Source organism: Harpia harpyja, chromosome W, assembly GCF_026419915.1.
Source record: "Harpia harpyja isolate bHarHar1 chromosome W, bHarHar1 primary haplotype, whole genome shotgun sequence".
NCBI classification, from domain to species: Eukaryota; Metazoa; Chordata; class Aves; order Accipitriformes; family Accipitridae; genus Harpia; species Harpia harpyja.
In genome coordinates, this window is record NC_068968.1 from 20,359,303 (window position 1) to 20,376,950 (window position 17,648).

Here is a 17,648-nt window from a genome sequence, read left to right on the forward strand (position 1 = left end):
TCAATCTGTCAGGCTTCCCCATATTTATATTTCAGCCATCGCCCTCCATACCACAGGGGCTTTAACCGCTTGGCTTGCTTGATTGAAGAACGTATTTCACATTCATGGATAACCTGTGCAATAGTATCCATGGTCAAGTCCACCCCTCAATCACTAGCCCATCTATATGTTGCATCTCTTCCCTGATGGCCTGAGGTATCATGGGCCCACTGAGCCATAAATAATTCACCCTTATGTTGCCAGTCCTGATCCGCTGAGGTGGGTTGACCCTGGCTGGATGCCAGGTGCCCACCAAAGCTGTTCTATTGCTCCCCCCTCCTCAGAAGGACAGGGGAGAGAAAATATAACAAAGGGCTCATGGTTTGAGATAAGGACAGGAGAGATCACTCAACCAATTACCATCACGGGCAAAACAGACTCAGCTTGGGGAAAATTAACTTAATTTATTACCAATCAACCAGAGTAGGGTAATGAGAAATAAAACCAAATCTCAAAACACCTTCCCTCCACCCCTCCTTTCTTCCAGGGCACAACTTCACTCCCAGATTCTCTACCTAACCCCCACAGCAGTGCAGGGGGATGGGGAATGGGGTTTATGGTCAGTTCATCACATGTTATTTCTGCCACTTCATCCTCTTCAGGGGCAGGACTCCTCACACTCTTCCCCTGCTCCAACGTGGGCCCTTCCCATGGGCTGCAGTTCTTCACAAACTGCTCCAGCATGGGTCCCTTCCACGGTGTGCAGTCCTTCAGGCACAGACTGCTCCAGTGTGGGTCCCCCACGGGGTCACAAGTCCTGCCAGAATACCTGGTCCGTGGGATCCTCTCTCCACAGATCCGCAGGTCCTGCCAGGAGTCTGCTCCAGCGCGGGGTTCCCACGCGGTCACAGCCTCCTTCGGGCACCCACCTGCTCCGGCGTGGGGTCCTCCACAGGCTGCAGGTGGATATCTGCTCCACTGTGGACCTCCATGGGCTGCAGGGGGACAGCCTGCCTCACCATGGTCTTCCCCATGGGCTGCAGGGGAATCTCTGCTCCGGCGCCTGGAGCATTTCCTCACCCTCCTTCTTCACTGACCTTGGTGTCTGCAGGGTTGTTTCTCTTACATGTTCTCACTCTTCAGCTGCTGTTTCTGTGAGTTCTACAACTCTTTTTCCTTCTTAAATATGTTATCACAGAGGAGCTACCACTATCGCTGACTGGCTCGGCCTTGGCCGGCGGTGGGTCCGTCTTAGAGCCGGCTGGTATGGGCTGTCTCAGACACAGGGGAAGCTTCCAGCAGCTTCTTACAGAAGCCACCCCTGTAACCCCCCCCGCTACCAAAACCTTGCCATGCAAACATAATGCATCCACCTGAGCCCCTTCAGTCTTGGCGGGCTGATCCACCTGCTGGTTGTTTTGATGTTCTTCAGTGGCCTGACTCTTGGGTATGTGAGTATCTACGTGACCTACTTTTACAACCAGATTCTCTAGCCGGGATGCAATATCTTGCCACAGTGCGGCAGCCCAAATGGGTTTGCCTCTGCACTGCTAGTTGCTCTGCTTCCATTGCTGTAAACACCCCCACAGGGCATTTGCCACCATCCATGAGTCAGTATAGAGATAGAGCACTGGCCACTTCTCTCTTTCAGCAATGTCTAACGCTAGCTGGACAGCTTTCGCCTCTGCAAACTGACTCGATTCACCTTCTCCTTCAGCAGTTTCTGCGACTTGTCATATAGGACTCCATACAGCAGCATTCCACCTCCGATATTTTCCCACAATGTGACAGGACCCATCAGTGAACAGGGCATATTGCCTCTCATTTTCTGGTAGTTTATTATAGAGTGGGGCCTCTTCAGCACGCGTTACCTCCTCCTCTGGTGACATTCCAAAATCTTTGCCTTCTGGCCAGTCCGTGATCACTTCCACAATTCCTGGGCGACTGGGGTTTCCTATGCGAGCTCGTTGTGTGATCAGTGCGGCCCACTTACTCCACGTGGCATCAGTTGCATGATGTGTAGAGGAGACCCTCCCTTTGAACATCCAGCCCAGCACTGGCAGTCGGGGTGCTAAGAGGAGCTGTGTTTCAGTACCAACCACTTCTGAGGCAGCTCCAACTCCTTCATATGCTGCCAATATCTCTTTTTCATTTGGAGTACAGTAAGCCTCGGATCCTCGATATCCCTGACTCCAAAACCCCAGGGGTCGGCCTTGGGTCTCCCCTGGTGCTTTCTGCCAGAGGCTCCAGGTAGGGCCATTCTCCCCAGCTGCAGTGTAGAGCACATTTTTAACATCTTGTCCTGCCCCAACTGGCCCAAGGGCTACTGCATGAACAATCTCCCGCTTAATTTGTTAAAAGGCTTGTTTTTGCTCAGGGCCCCATTCGAAATCATTCTTCTTCCAGGTCACTTGATAGAGAGGGCTTACAATCAGACTGTAATTTGGAATATGCATTCTCCAAAAGCCCCACGACACCTAAGAAGGCCTGTGTTTCCTTTTTATTAGTTGGTGGGGCATAGCTGCTATTTTGTTGATCACATCCATAGGGATCTGACGACGCCCGTCTTGCCATTTTATTCCTAAAAACTGGATCTCCTGTGCAGGTCCCTTGACCTTACTTTCTTTTATGGCAAAACCAGCCTTCAAAAGGATTTGGTTTATTTTCTTCCCTTTCTCAAAAACTTCTTCTGCTGTGTTGCCCCATACGATGATGTCAGCAATGTATTGCAGGTGTTCTGGAGCTTCACCTTTTTCCAGTGCAGTCTGGATTAGTCCATGGCAAATGGTGGGGCTGTGTTTGCACCCCTGGGGCAGTCAATTCCAGGTGTACTGGACGCCCCTCCAAGTAAAAGCAAATTGTGGACGGCACTCTGCTGCCAGAGGGATTGAGAAAAACGCATTAGCAATGTCAATTGTGGCATACCACTTGGCTGCCTTTGATTCCAGTTCATTTTGAAGTTCTAACATATCTGGCACAGCAGTACTCAGCAGTGATGTGACTTCGTTCAAGCCACGATAGTCAACTGTTACTCTCCACTCCCCATTAGATTTTTGCACTGGTCCTATGGGACTATTAAAGGGTGAGTGAGTTTTGCTGATCACTCCTTGGCTCTCCAGTCGAGAAATCAACTTATGGATGGGAATCAGGGAGTCTCAGTTGGTGCGATATTGCCACCGGTGCACCATTGTGGTAGTATTGGCACCTGTTGTTCTTCAACCCTCAGCAACCCCACAACCGAAGGGTCTTGGGAGAGACCAGGCAGGGTAGACAGCTGTGCCGTCTCCAAGGCAGCTATACCAAAAAGCCCACTGATACCCCTTTGGGTCCTTAAAATACCCTCTCCTGCAGTAGTCTATGCCAAGGATGCACGGGGCCCCTGGGCCAGTCACAATGGGGTGTTTCTGCCATTCATTCCCAGTTAGGCTTACTTCAGCTTCCAGTACAATTAACTCTTGGGATCCCCCTGTCACACCAGAGATAAAGATGGGTTCTGCCCCTTTATAACTTGATGGCATTAGAGTGCACTGTGCGCCAGTGTCTACTAAAGCCTTGTAGTCCTGTGGGTCTAACATGCCAAGCCATCGAATCCACACTGTCCAGTAGACCTGGTTGTCCCTTTCTTCCACCTGGCTGGAGGCAGGGCCCCTCTAATCCTGGTCAGAGTATCCATACCCACTTCTTGTAAAATTGACTCAGAAGTCCTTTGAAAAGGATCAGAAGATCAGCCCTTCTACTCTGTTTGGAAACTGGAGCAGCATTTTTCCTGGTAGAATCCTCTTTTGTGGTGGTTTTTCCTCGCAGCTCACGTACCTGTGCATTTAGGACTGAGGTAGGTTTTCCATCCCATCTCCTCATGTCCTCTCCGTGGTCACGCAGGTAAAACCACAGGGCACCTCGCGGTGTATACCTTCTATAGTCTGTCTCTTGGGCAGAGGAATGCTCACTCCTAATAGCTGAGACATTGGTCCTTACAGGTGGGGAGTAGGACATATCCTCTTTAAATTGCTGGAAATCCTGGGACAGCTTCTCCACAGCTGAAATGCAGGCTTGTAGGGAGGAAGAGAGATTTTCTTCGTATTGGTGGAGTTGGCGAGCCAATTCATCCACTGTCGGTGCCTCTTCGTCTTTCCAGGTCATTATCGCCAGTGGGTTGGCATAGAATGATGATGCACTCAGTACAAACTTCTGCCACATGGGTCATGTGCATTGGACTTCATCTGGATCTTTGGGTAATTGTGGGTTGTCCGGGTTATAATGAATCGTCTCTAGCACAGCTAATTCCCTCAGATATTGGATACCTCTCTCCATGGTGGTCCACTTGCTTGATTGACATATAACATCTTCCTTAAAGGGGTTCCTTTCCTTCATGCTTGACAGGAGTCGCCTCCAGAGGCTGAGGGCTTATGTCCCTTTTCCAATTGCCTTGTCAACGCCACCTTCCCTGGCAAGTGATCCCAGCTGCTTGGCTTCCCTACCTTCTAATTCCAGGCTACTAGCCCCATTGTCCCAGCATCAGAGCAGCCAGGTGACAATGTGCTCACCTGGACAACGGCTGAAATCTTTTCGCATATCCCGCAGCTCACTCAAGGATAGGGATCAGGTGATTACTTCTGGTTCTGCCTCTTCCTCCTGTTCCCGTGATGACCCTGGTTCATCTTCATCCTTTGCTAAGTAAGTGAACTGATTTTTTTGTCTATTTCTTCTTGTGTATGGGGGCAACTGATACTGGTGCGGGTTGGTTCACTGGTTCAGCTGCAGTGCCTGTTGCAAAGGTTGGAGTGGCCGCAGTGCCAATCGCAGGGGTTGGAGGGGCCGCAGTGCCCGTCACCGGGGTTGGAGGGGCCGCAGTGCTCATCGTTTTGTTGTTAGATCCAGAGACCTTCTCTTCCCCTTGAGGGTACTGAGTGGTGTCGAACAGGGGTCAATAGGCATAGGCTAGGCCCCAGCATGTTGCAGTGATTTGTGTCTCCCTGGAATTGTTGCGGTGACAGCATACTTTTTCCAAATATTTTACTAGTTCTTCTGGATTCTGCACTTGTTCAGGGGTGAATTTCCAAAACATTGAAGGTGCCCACTGTCCTAGGTACTTGCCCATACTACCCCACACACCCTGCCACTCATAATTATCCAGCCTTGGGGTGATCTTCTTAAATACCTGTTTAACCATAAACAAGACCTGAACCACATGCTAGTTCCTAGCAATGGGACCATGCTGGTTTCAACATCCCAAGGGTATTCAAATTTTTCAAAATTCTCAAACGCTCACTCACTCCCCCCCACCCAGTGGGATAGGGGAGAAAATCAGGAAGAAAAAAGTAAAACTTATGGGTTGAGATAAGAACAGTTTAATAGAACAGAAAAGAAGAAACTAATAATTATAATGATAACACTAATAAAATGACAATAGTAATAAATAAAGGATTGGAATATACAAGTGATGCACAATGCAATTGCTCACCACCCATGTTGCAATGATTTAGACGCATGCATGCAATCATCACATCTCAAATGAAGTCTAGTAGTTGGGAGTTAAGAATAAACAGACTAACACAATTAGTTCCTGTTGTCTGATCTCCATTGTCAGTCACAGACGCTAACCTACTAGTTTTATATAGTGTCGTGGTTTAACCCCAGCCAGCAACTAAGCACCACACAGCCGCTCACTCACCGCCCCCCCATCCAGTGGGATGGGGGAGAAAATCAGGGAAGAAGAAGTAAAACTTGTGGGTTGAGATAAGAATGGTTTAATAGAATATAAAAAGAAGAAACTAATAATGATAATACTAATAAAATGACAACAGCAATAATAAAAGGATTGGAATGTACAAATGATGCACAGTGCAATTGCTCACCACCTGCTGATTGACGCCCAGTTAGTCCCTGAGCGGCAATCCCCCCACCCCCACTCCCCCCCAGTTTATATACTAGGCATGACGTCACATGGTATGGAATACCTCGTTGGCCAGTTTGGGTCACCTGCCCTGACTGTGTCCCCTCCCAACTTCTTGTGCCCCTCCAGCCTTCTTGCTGTCTGGGCATGAGGAGCTGAAAAATCCTTGACATTAGTCTAAACATTACTTAGCAACAACTGAAAACATCAGTGTGTTATCAACATTCTTCGCATACTGAACTCAAAACATAGCACTGTACCAGCTACTAGGAAGACAATTAACTCTATCCCAGCTGAAACCAGGACAATTGCTTAAGATGCAGGTTTTTAAATGTAAAGTAAACTCAGTTTGCAAGCTGTCTTGGCTGTTTGGGGGTGAAACTGACTTTGAGATTTCCATAGTTTTTCTATTGTAAGAATTGAGAAATTATGGTAATGACTGTTCACTCAGTCTTGTGTTCTTAGAGGCTTTCAAATTAGAATTTATAGTTTCTAATTTAGTAAAATACATAAAGGATGCATGCAAGTATTTTCCATGTATTTCTGCTCTATATGTGTATTGGATTTGCGTGGCAAGGTTTTGGTAGCAGTGGGGCTACAGTGGTGGCTTCTGTGAGAAGATGCTAGAAGCTTCCCCTGTATCTGATAGAGCCAATGCCAGCCTGCTCCATGACGGACTCACCACTGGCCAGGGCCGAGCCAATCAGTGACGGTGGTAGCGCTTCTGTGATAACATATGAGAAGGGGAAAAAACCTGCTGCGCAACAGCAGCTGAAGAGAGGAGTGAGAATATGAGAGATGCAACTCTGCAGACACCAAGTTCAGTGAAGAAGGAGGTGGAGGAGGTGCTCCAGGTGCCAGAGCAGAGATTCCCCTGCAGCCCGTGGTGAAGACCATGGTGAGGCAGGCTGTCCCCCTGCAGCCCATGGAGGTCCACGGTGGAGCAGATATCCACCTGCAGCCCGTGGAGGACCCCACGCTGGAACAGGTGGATGCGCCCAAAGGAGGCTGTGACCCCATGGAGAGCCTGTGCTGGAGCAGGCTCCTGGCAGGACCTGTGGCCCCGTGGAAAGAGAGGAACCCACACTGGAGCAGGTTTTCTGGCAGGACTTGTGACCCCATGGGGGACCCATGCTGGAGCAGTCTGTTCCTGAAGTATTGCACCCCATGGAAAGGACTGATGCTGGAGCAGTTTGTGACGAACTGCAGCCCGTGGGAAGGACTCACCTTGGAGAAGTTTGCGGAGGACTGTCTCCCGTGGGAGGGATCGCACACTGGAGCAGGGGAAGAGTGTGAGTAGGAAGGAGTGGCAGAGACAACGTGTGATGAACTGACCGTAACCCCCATTCCCCATCCCCCTGCATTTCTCAGGGGGATGAGGTAGAGAATTCGGGAGTGAAGTTGAGCCCAGGAAGAAGGGAGTGGTGGGGGGAATGTGTTTTTAAGATTTGGTTTTATTTCTTATTACCCTTCTCTGATTTGATTTGCAATAAATTAAATTAATTTCCCTGATTCAAGTCTTTTTTTCCCATGATGACAATTGGTGACTGATCTCTCTGTCCTTATCTTGACCCACGAGCCTTTTGTTATATATTTTCTTCCCTATCCAGCTGGGGAGGGGGAGTGATAGAGGGGCTTGGTGGGTACCTGGTGTCCCACCAAGGTTAACCCACCACAATATGTTAAGTATCTTTTTCTTAATTAAACTGCTTTGTTTTGATTTACTTTTTTTTTCAGAGATATCCAGTGGTGATGTCTACTTATCTGGGGGTCATGGGTAGAGTTCTGCTACAAAATGCAAGGTTTTTTTCATTGTTTTTGACCCAGATGGCATGTGAATTGGGTCAGGAGGTAAGAATTTTTGTCTTGATATTTCAACTGGATTGCATGTGGAAGTCTTGCATTCTTTTGGCCTGAAAGAATTTTTCCCTCTGTTTTTCATGCTTGTTCCTCCCCAGTCCAACTTGAAAGGGGCCCTTTCCTCTCCTTTGGTCCTTCCCCTGAACATCCCATAGCAATTTTTATAGTCTCTAAATTCTCTTTTTGTTGCATCCTGCAATAAGCCATATAAACCCCTTTAGTTTGCATGGTATTGAAGGGTGAAAGTTTTTTTCCTTGTCCCATCTTGATGGGTCTTACACCAGGGATAATGGTCTAATTGTTCTCATGTGAGAACTCTCTCAGTTTCTAGCAGGTTCAGCGTACTCTGTTTTCACTGATGAGGTTACTGAGGTTCTTTTACTACAAGTGTTTTACTATGTCTTTAAGTGAAATTTAGTATGTTTCTTATCCTCAGGTATAATAAAGTTTTTAAACAGGTAAAGACAAGTTTGGGGTTTTTTGTTGTTGCCACCAATGAAGGTAAAACAGAGTAAATTCACATGCTTTATATGTATTAGATTGTTATGTGAAGACTGCTTGAGTAATTCAGTATTCTGAATCTGTGGTCTGTCCATGAATTAAATGAATTTCTAACTTCTAGGTTACAATTAATGGTGAGGGGGCTTCAGGGCCTGGAAGCACTGTCGTAGAAAATAAAAAAAACCAAAAAACAAAAAACTGTTGCTGCTACTTCTGTCAGGTATACGTAACTGTATGGTGTCTTTCCCAAATTGAATAATCTATTGAATTGGTAGAAAAATTAAAATAAGTTATTTTTTTGATATGCTGAAGTACTCATAAATGAAAAGGAATGTTTTGTTTCCCATTACAGTTGGATCAAATTCTTGGTAACATGATTGAAATGTGGGTTGATCGGATGGATAACATCACTCAGCCAGAAAGAAGAAAACTTTCTGCTTTGGCATTGCTTTCACTTCTGCCATCATTGAATAGGTGAGCAAATTTAAAATGCCTTAAATAAGAATACTGCAAAGGCCCTTAAGATGGTTTTTAAGGTGTTTCACAAATCTACAGATAAATATTCAAATATAAGTAGTTTTGCCTCTTTTTTCACCAAAAGAAACTTAAAAAGATAGAATTTTCATGCTATATTATATTAACTTTTTATTTGGCTTCATAGCAATATAGCAAACTGTCTTCTATTTCATGGAAAACGTAATTTAGTAAAAGTGAGGAAACAGCACTGTGTATTTTATTGCCTGTTCTCATGTTAATATTGAACTAGCTGCTTTTCTCATCTGTGATTAAGTAGTTGCTTTAGTTGGCTTGTTAGTATTTTGGTGTCCCTTTCAGGGGACAATGTTTATTCAGTCTTCTTTCATGTTGCAGGTAGATCTTGAACTTTCATCCTGTTTTTTCCCTTTATGACATTAAGTGGAAGAGTTGCTGTGAAAACGGTTTTTGCACTGTAGAGTTCTTACAGCAAGCAGTTTATACTATTGTCCTTTCTCTAGCCACTGTCATTGGTGGAGAAACACGCAAAAGGAAAGTTTTAATGAAAATGCTGAATAGTGTTACACTGACTTTTAAATTGTCACTACTAGAATTCATGTATAACACGTTAGGTCAGAGTTCAGTCCATACTTACCTTCAGATTATTCTTGTCTGCTTTGAAAGTCAGGAAGACAATATTGCATGAGTTTACATTTAGTCTGCTGGATTTACTTAAAGGTCTTAAGTATTTTCTAATGGTAATTTAGATGTTACTTACAAATCCTAAAGCTATGTTAGTATTTATAAAGCTGTAGAATATGTAGTCACTACCAAAAAAATCAGGGAACTCTACATATAACTTAAAGAGGTTTCATTGCTTTTAATGTGCACAGAAGCTTTCCTTTTTTTGTCCCAGATCATCAGGACAAATATCTAGCCAAAGGTGAACCAAGCAGCTGCTTTATGAGAAAGCTTTTCTTTTTTTCAGTAAATATAACAATGTTATATTACTTATGAGTATATTCAAAAGGTTCTTAAAGAAGCGTTATCTAAAGTTTAAGGTGTGGAACTACATGTCTGTCTTCCTGTGAAGTTTCTTTTAAAGAGAGGAAGGAAAAAAGAACTTGCTTTAAATAATTGTGCTATTTTGAACTACCTTCTGCTGCTCCAAATTTCCTGCTGCAAGAATCAATTATTTCTGACAGTCCTTAACACAATAAAACCTTCTGCAAATGACAGCTTTATCTTTCAGATACTCAAATCATTTAAGAAAGCTTCTTCTCAAATAAAAAAGCCTCTCTTTAGTGGGCATATTTATGTAAAAGCTACGAAAATTTTACTATACAACTGATAGACTGCCAGGGCCAAACATACCTTCTGACAGAATGTGTGAAATTGATTCTGTCAAGTGATTGTTCCTTCTACTAGTGAATAACGTGAGTCACTCTGGTTTTGCCATTTCATGGAGATAATATTACATGTGTTTGCTGCATTTCATATCTGAAACTTGTGTTAAAAATAAAATTTTTCAAAAGTAGGCTTCTTGTGCAAGTCAATTTGCAGAGTTTAAGCAAAAATATTTTAAACAATACAGTATTTAAACAAAATATTTTGATTCATATAAACAACTTTCTCAAGAAAAGCTAAGTAATTTTTCCTGTTGGAGTACCTTTCTAACCAGATTCCTGATTAGATATTCCTTCAGATATCCAATGCCAGTTCAAGATTTCTCAGCTGCAGAGACAGAACAGAATTTTGTCTCCCAAGGTTGGCAGTGAGACAGGCTCACTCGGGAAGGCCAAGCGTGCAGCTATTCCTGCTGCAAAGTGGGGTTCCACCCTTAGCTTGCTTCTGTACAATGGTCAGGGGTGGTACCAGTAGCAAGCTCAGGTTTTCAGGGTTCTGCTATAAGGAAAACAGGCATCTGCGCTGCATCTATCACTTCCTGAGGATTTTGCTCTTTCTGTCAGTTGCTTCCTCTAGCCTATAGCTAGAGCTGTCCCAGAGAGCATCAAGTTATTTTAGAGAGGAAAGGGAGGGAATAGATAAAAGTATTGGGGGAAAAAATGAAGATAACGTGTATTCTAATTCTTCCCTCAGAGTTGCTTTATGGATAAAATGTTGCGGAAAATATTAAGGGGTGACATTTTTATTCTCCCTCTAAACTGTATAGTATTATTTCATTGTTTTTAGATACTTTTCTAGTTAGTGGTTGCGTTTACAACTGTACATATGTGGACTCGTGACTTTCTGCTTTTTAGGTGAAGCTAAAGCTTCCATCATTATTCAGTTAAAACGAGTATGGCAAACAAAAAATAATCCTATTATTTCAAATATAGGTCCTTTGATAACATCACAAGTGAAGGACTTTAGAGCAGATAAGATGGGAATCGCTGCAGTGCAGTTGTAGTTCACAGTGGTTCTGAGGCTAATTAGTTGAACTAAGCAGGTTATAAAGTGACAGTTTTATTAGCCAAACTATAGCTTTCTTGTGTAGGCAAAATCACCCAGAGTTATATGCAATGACATGTCTTCAGTAGCAACAATAGCTTTGCATTTTATCATTGTCGCGGTTTAACCCCAGCTGGCAACTAAGCACCACACAGCTGTTCACTCACTCCCCCCCCGGTGGGATGGGGGAGAGAATCGGAAGGGTAAAAGTGAGAAAACTTGTGGGTTGAAATAAAAACAGTTTAATAATTAAAAAAAAAAAAAGCCCAAAAGAAATAATAATAATAGTAATAGTAATAGTAGTTGTAGTAAGAAAAAGAGGGGAAAGAAAAAAAAACCAAAGAGAGAAAAATAAAACCCAGGACAGACAAGTGATGCAAATGAAAACAGTTGTTCACCACCAACCGACCAACGCCCAGCCAGTCGTCGAACAGCGGCCCCCCTGCCAACCTCCCCTCTAGTTTTATTGCTGAGCATGACATCATATGGTATGGGATATCCCTTTGGTCAGTTGGGGTCAGCTGTCCCAACTGTGTCCCCTCCTAACTTTTTGTGCACCTCCAACCTACTGGCTGGTGGGGTAACGTGAGAAGCAGAAAAGGCCTTGACTCTGTGTAAGCACTATTTAGCAATAACTAAAACATCCCTGTATTATCAACACTGTTTCCAGCACAAATCCAAAACATAACCCCATACTAGCTACTATGAAGAAAATTAACTCTATCCTAGCCAAAACCAGCACAATCATGTATGCATATAGTCCTTCAGTCTTTAATAGTAAGACCAGCTTTTGTCCAGTTACCCAGCCACCCGAGCTGGAAGACAGGGACAGGGAGCAGAATGAAGCCCCCATAATCCAAGGGGAAATGGTTAGCGACCTGCTACACCACTTAGACATACACAAGTCTATGGGGCCGGGTGGAATCCACCCAAGGGTACTGAGGGAGCTGGTGGAAGTGCTCACCAAGCCACTTTCAATCCTTTATCAGCAGTCCTGGCTAACCGGGGAGGTCCCAGTTGACTGGAAGTTAGCAAATGTGACGCCCATCTACAAGAAGGGCCGGAAGGAGGATTTGAGGAACTACAGGCCTGTCAGTCTGAACTCGGTACTGCAGAAGGTTGTGGAGCAGGTCATCTTGAGCGCCACCGCACGGCACGTACAGGAAAACAAGTGATTGGGCCCAGTCAGCATGGGTTTATGAAAGGCAGGTCCTGCTTGACTAACCTGATCTCCTTCTATGACCACGTGACCCGCCTAGTGGATGAGGGAAAGGCTGTGGATGTTGTCTACCTGGACTTCAGTAAAGCCTTTGACACTGTCTCTCATGGCATACTCCTTGAGAAGCTGGCGTCTCATGGCTTGGACGAGTGTACTCTTCACTGGGTGAAAAACTGGCTGGATGGACGAGCCCAGAGGGTAGTGGTGAATGGGGTGAAATCCAGTTGGTGGCGGTCACAAGTGGTGTTCCCCAGGGCTCAGTTTTGGGGCCAGTTCTGTTTAATATCTTCATCAATTAGCTGGACAAGGGGATCGAGTGCACCCTCAGCAAGTTTGCGGATGACACCAAATTGGGAGGGAGGGTTGATCTGCTTGAGGGTAGGAAGGCTCTACAGAGGGATCTGGACAGGCTGGATTGATGGGCCAAGGCCAACTGTATGAGTTTCAACAAGGCCAAGTGCCGGGTCTTGCACTTGGGTCACAACAACCCCATGCAGCACTACAGGCTTGGGGAAGAGTGGCTGGAAAGCTGCCCGGCAGAAAAGGACCTGTGTGTGTTGGTCGACAGCCGGCTGAATATGAGCCAGCAGTGTGCCCAGGTGGCCAAGGCGGCCAACAGCATCCTGGCCTGTATCAGAAATAGTGTGGCCAGCAGGAGCAGGGAAGTGATCATCCCCCTGTACTTGGCACTGGTGAGGCTGCACCTCAAGTACTGTGTTCAGTTTTGGGCCCCTCACTACAGGAAAGACATTGAGTTGCTGGAACGTGTCCAGAGACGGGCAACCAAGCTGGTGAGGGGCCTGGAGCACAAGTCTTATGAGGAGCGGCTGAGGGAGCTGGGGCTGTTTAGTCTGGAGAAAAGGAGGCTCAGGGGAGACCTTATCACCTCAAGTTGCGCCAGGGGAGGTTTAGATTGGATATTAGGAAAAATGTCTTCACCGAAAGGGTTGTCAAGCATTGGAAAAGGCTGCCCAGGGAAGTTGTTGAGTCACCATCCCTGTAGGTATTTAAAAGACGTGTAGATGTGGCATTTAGGGAAATGGTTTAGTGGTAGACTTGGTAGTGTTAGGATTATGATTGGACTCAATGATCTTAAGGGTCTTTTCCAACCTAAATGATTCTATGATTCAATCCAGCTATACATTGCGTTAGTCTTTAGAAGTTCATATAAAAAAAATATATATTTTTTAAAAGAACAATAACTGCTTCTTTCCTAGTTAGTGTTAAAGCACCTTTTCATTTAGCTGTAATTTCCTGGTTTTACTTGGGGTTTTCACATAAACTAAATACTACCTAATTATCTGCATTTGCTACCTGAGTCTGGCCACTCAGTGTTAGCACTTTTTGCATCTGACTGATCTACGCATGTGTATTATTTTGCACATTTTGTGCTCTTACTGCCTGCTTGCCACTCATATCTGTTGTCCTGGTTTCAGCTGGGATAGAGTTAATTGTCTTCCTAGTAGCTGGTACAGTGCTATGTTTTTGAGTTAGGTATGAGAAGAATGTTGATAACACACTGATGTTTTCAGTTGTTGCTAAGTAATGTTTAGTCTCAAGTCAAGGATTTTTCAGCTTCTCATGCCCAGCCAGTGAGAAGGCTGGAGGGGCACAAGAAGTTGGGAGGGGACACAGCCAGGGCAGCTGACCCAAAGTGGCCAACGGGGTATTCCATACCATGTGACATCATGTTTAGTATATAAACTGGGGGGAGTGGGGCTGGGGGGAATCGCCCCTCAGGGAATAACTGGGCGTCGGTTGGCAGGTGGTGAGCAACTGCATTGTGCATCACTTGTATATTCCAATCCTTTATTTATTACTGTTGTCATTTTATTAGTGTTATCATTATCATTATTAGTTTCTTCTTTTCTGTTCTATTAAACTGTTCTTATCTCAGCCCACGAGTTTTACTTTTTTCTTCCCGATTTTCTCCCCCATCCCACTGGGTGAGGGGGAAGTGAGTGAGCGGCTGTGTGGTGCTTAGTTGCTGGCTGGGGTTAAACCAGGAGAACACCTTTCTCCTCCTCTATCATGGTTGGGGATATCATGGTTCTATGCCCTTCTTACCCTACAGGCATGTAAATTCTCAAGGCAGGGGCAAGTGTCTAAACATAAGTGTTTAGTGTTGTTTTGGGTGTTGTGGGGGTATTCAGCCTGGCCTTCAGCTCATGCTGGGGAAAGGTGCTTTTTTTCTTTTAACTCCTGAGTGATAACTACCAGCCCTTTGCAGTTGTCTTAAATACCCTAGTGTTTCAAATGGCAGGAGGTGGCTGTGTTTAAGCAGAGAAATCCTACCCCTACCTTTCTCACCAGTCAGGGAAATTGCTTTTGTGCTGAACTGGGTGCAGACATTTTTCACCCTTTATGGGGAGTCATTCAACTGCTTAGGAGAGTGAAGAAATACTTGTAAGGCTGGACAGAGAAAACAAGAGGGAAGTGTACCATCTTTACAAGCTGCCCTTTGCTCAAGGGTTTGTGTGTAGATTTTGCATTGAATAGTGATGGGAGAAAAATGTGTAAATGTGTTAAGAATAGAAGACAGTACCCTGATCTCCCTACTCACAGGTGCAGCGACTGAATTAAGCGCTCAAGCTCTCTGTGCAAGATTCCCCTTATTTCACAAAAGGATCAAACTTATATATGTTTCAACAAAGGTCTAGAAAGAACTAACGGCACACAGCCAATACTACTAACACAGGAGGGCATATCTGGCCCAGCTGGGATGTTTGCCAGTCCTCAGAACAGTTAAAGATAAAAACATTCCATACACATACTCGTGACTCTCTTCAGCCACATCTTCCCAGGCCTACACAAGGCCATCCTCCAACCTGACCTTGTAAAACTAGTTCTTCAAAGGCTTGGCAAACATGCAGCACAACAAATTCTAACGGTCACTCTTGAAAACAAATGCCAGGTGTTCCGAGCTGCTCCAACATCTCCCCCTTTTTTGTTTAGGAACATCAGATTCACGAGGAAGGCAGCGAGGACCCTAGCTTCGAACCGACGCAAGCCTCGTACTGCTCCTCAGATGATTCTGATTGCTGCAAACACACAAATGATTAATAACCCTCCAATAGCAATACAAATTCAGATACACAGATTTAAACCTTCAAACCATGTTTTTGGATTTAAGCATTTAACACTATTAGACAATTCTTTGAAAAACACCTTATTCTGCTAATTTTGTATATTTCCCATTTGATCTTGTACTATCTGTGCAAGATCTTAGATCTCTCCTGCAATATTAGTAGCAAATGCACCTTGCAAATGTGCCTTCACCTAATTCCAATCACATACACTTTCATTCCCTTGTAAAGGAGTTACACAGAGCCCTTGTTTTTGAAATTCCCAATCACAATGTAATTTCATTCTATTTTGTAATGCACTTTGTCTATCTCTGTGTGATGGGTTGATCCTGGCTGGACACCAGGCACCCACCATAGCTATTCTATCACTCTCTCCTCCACAGCTGGACAGGGGAACGGGAAATGAGGTTTGTGGTCAGTTCATCACACGTTATCTCTGTCACTTCATCCTCCTCAGTGGCAGCACTCATCACACTCTTCCCCTGTTCCAGCATGGGATCTCTCCCACAGGAGACAGTCCTCCATGAACTTCTCCAGCATGGGTCCTTTCTGTGGTGTGCAGTCCTTCAGGAGCATACCGCTCCAGCGTGGGTCCCCCACGGGGTCATAGGTCCTGCCAGAAAAACCCGCTCCGTGGGCTTCTCTCTCCACAGTTCTGCAGGTCCTGCCAGGATCCTGCTCCAGCGCGGGCTTCCCACGGGGTCACAGCCTCCTTCGGGCACCCACCTGCTCCGGCATGGGGTCCTCCACAGGCTGCAGGTGGATATCTGCTCCACCGTTGACCTCCATGGACTGCAGGGGAACAACCCATCTCACCATGGTCTTCACCACGGGCTGCAGGGGAATCTCTGCTCCGGCGCCTGGAGCATTTCCTCACCCTCCTTCTTCACTGACCTTGGTGTCTGCAGGGTTATTTCTCTTACATGTTCTCACTCTTCTCTTCAGCTGCCATTTCTGTGTGTTCCGCAACCCCTTTTCTCTTCCCCCTCTCCAGCTGGTTTTTTTTTTTTTCTTTTTTTTTTTCTTTTTTTTTTTTCTGTACACAGAGGCGCTATCACTATCACTGATTGGCTCGGCTTTGGCTGGCGGCAGGTCCATCTTAGAGCCAGCCGGCATTGGCTCTGTCAGACACAGGGGAAAACCTCCAGCAGCCCCCACAGAAGCCACCCCTGTAACCCCCCGCTACCAAAACCTTGCCACACAAACCCAATACACTCCAAGCCAAATTACCACTGCTTCTAAAGCGTCCAAGCGTGCTAGTATTGTTGATCAATTTGTACCTGGGTATTCATTTCAGCCATAGCATTTTCTAATACATTAGCTACACTGTGTGCAGTCTGAACGGATTTTGCAAACGCCGTGGTAGCGACGGCGGCAGTAGCTGCAATAATGATAGCTGATATTATAAAGGCAATTAGCCATCCTGTAAATCATTTTGGGCAACTAATTGTCTGCTTTAAAAGCCTTGATAATTGACTTAATCCTGATTCCCCTTCCCACAATCTGGTCATATTTACAGGGATCCACAATTCAGCACGACGTCACATTGGCATGATTACTGTAAGACTTAGTTCAGATATATTATGATGAGTAAAACAGCTAAAACACCAAGGTTAACTCAGATTAGTTTCAAAAGCATGGTTACGTAAAGCGATATCTACAGATTGAGCTGCTACAAAAACATAAGGATGTGAAGTACATATCATCACCGAATCTTTGTGATTCTGTGTCAGGTTCAAACTTATACAAGGAATGGTTTTTTTATATAGTCACCATGGCTTAGGCGCAACACCTTCAGTGGGCCCAATAAAAATGCTGCACCCGAGCCACAGTGACCCCGCAAAGAAAAAAGATCAGCATTCTTACAATACTGTTGCTGACCGCTATTGCCAGGTATGCTAAAAAAGGTATTCTTTGGAGTAGGATACACGTTGCATCAACACACTAGCTTGTTGCTGCATTCTCTTCAAATCTCCCTATGTGATAGCTTTTTCATTCTTGATGTGCCGCTTCCTCCTCATTCGTTTCTCCTCCTTCAAATTCAGAGTCTTCATCTGCGGGATTGGGTTGTCCGAGTGGTTTCGCCAGCTCATGATATGGCTTCACGTGTTTAGCTGGAATCCACTTGGTTCCTGTGGGAAGAAGAACACAAGCATACCCTCGCCCCCATGTGATTAGTTCCACA

General features: G+C 45.2%; 1 protein-coding gene across 1 annotated transcript in view; it reads left to right on the forward strand.

Annotated features, from left to right (window-relative positions):
- Positions 1-17,648, forward strand: part of LOC128136185 (importin-11-like) — a 180,027-nt gene that overhangs the window by 133,096 nt on the left and 29,283 nt on the right. The window contains exons 26-27 of the mRNA XM_052775369.1: positions 7,610-7,723; positions 8,586-8,707. Coding sequence (XP_052631329.1) covers positions 7,610-7,723; positions 8,586-8,707 — 236 coding nt within the window. The remainder of the gene's footprint in view (positions 1-7,609; positions 7,724-8,585; positions 8,708-17,648) is intronic.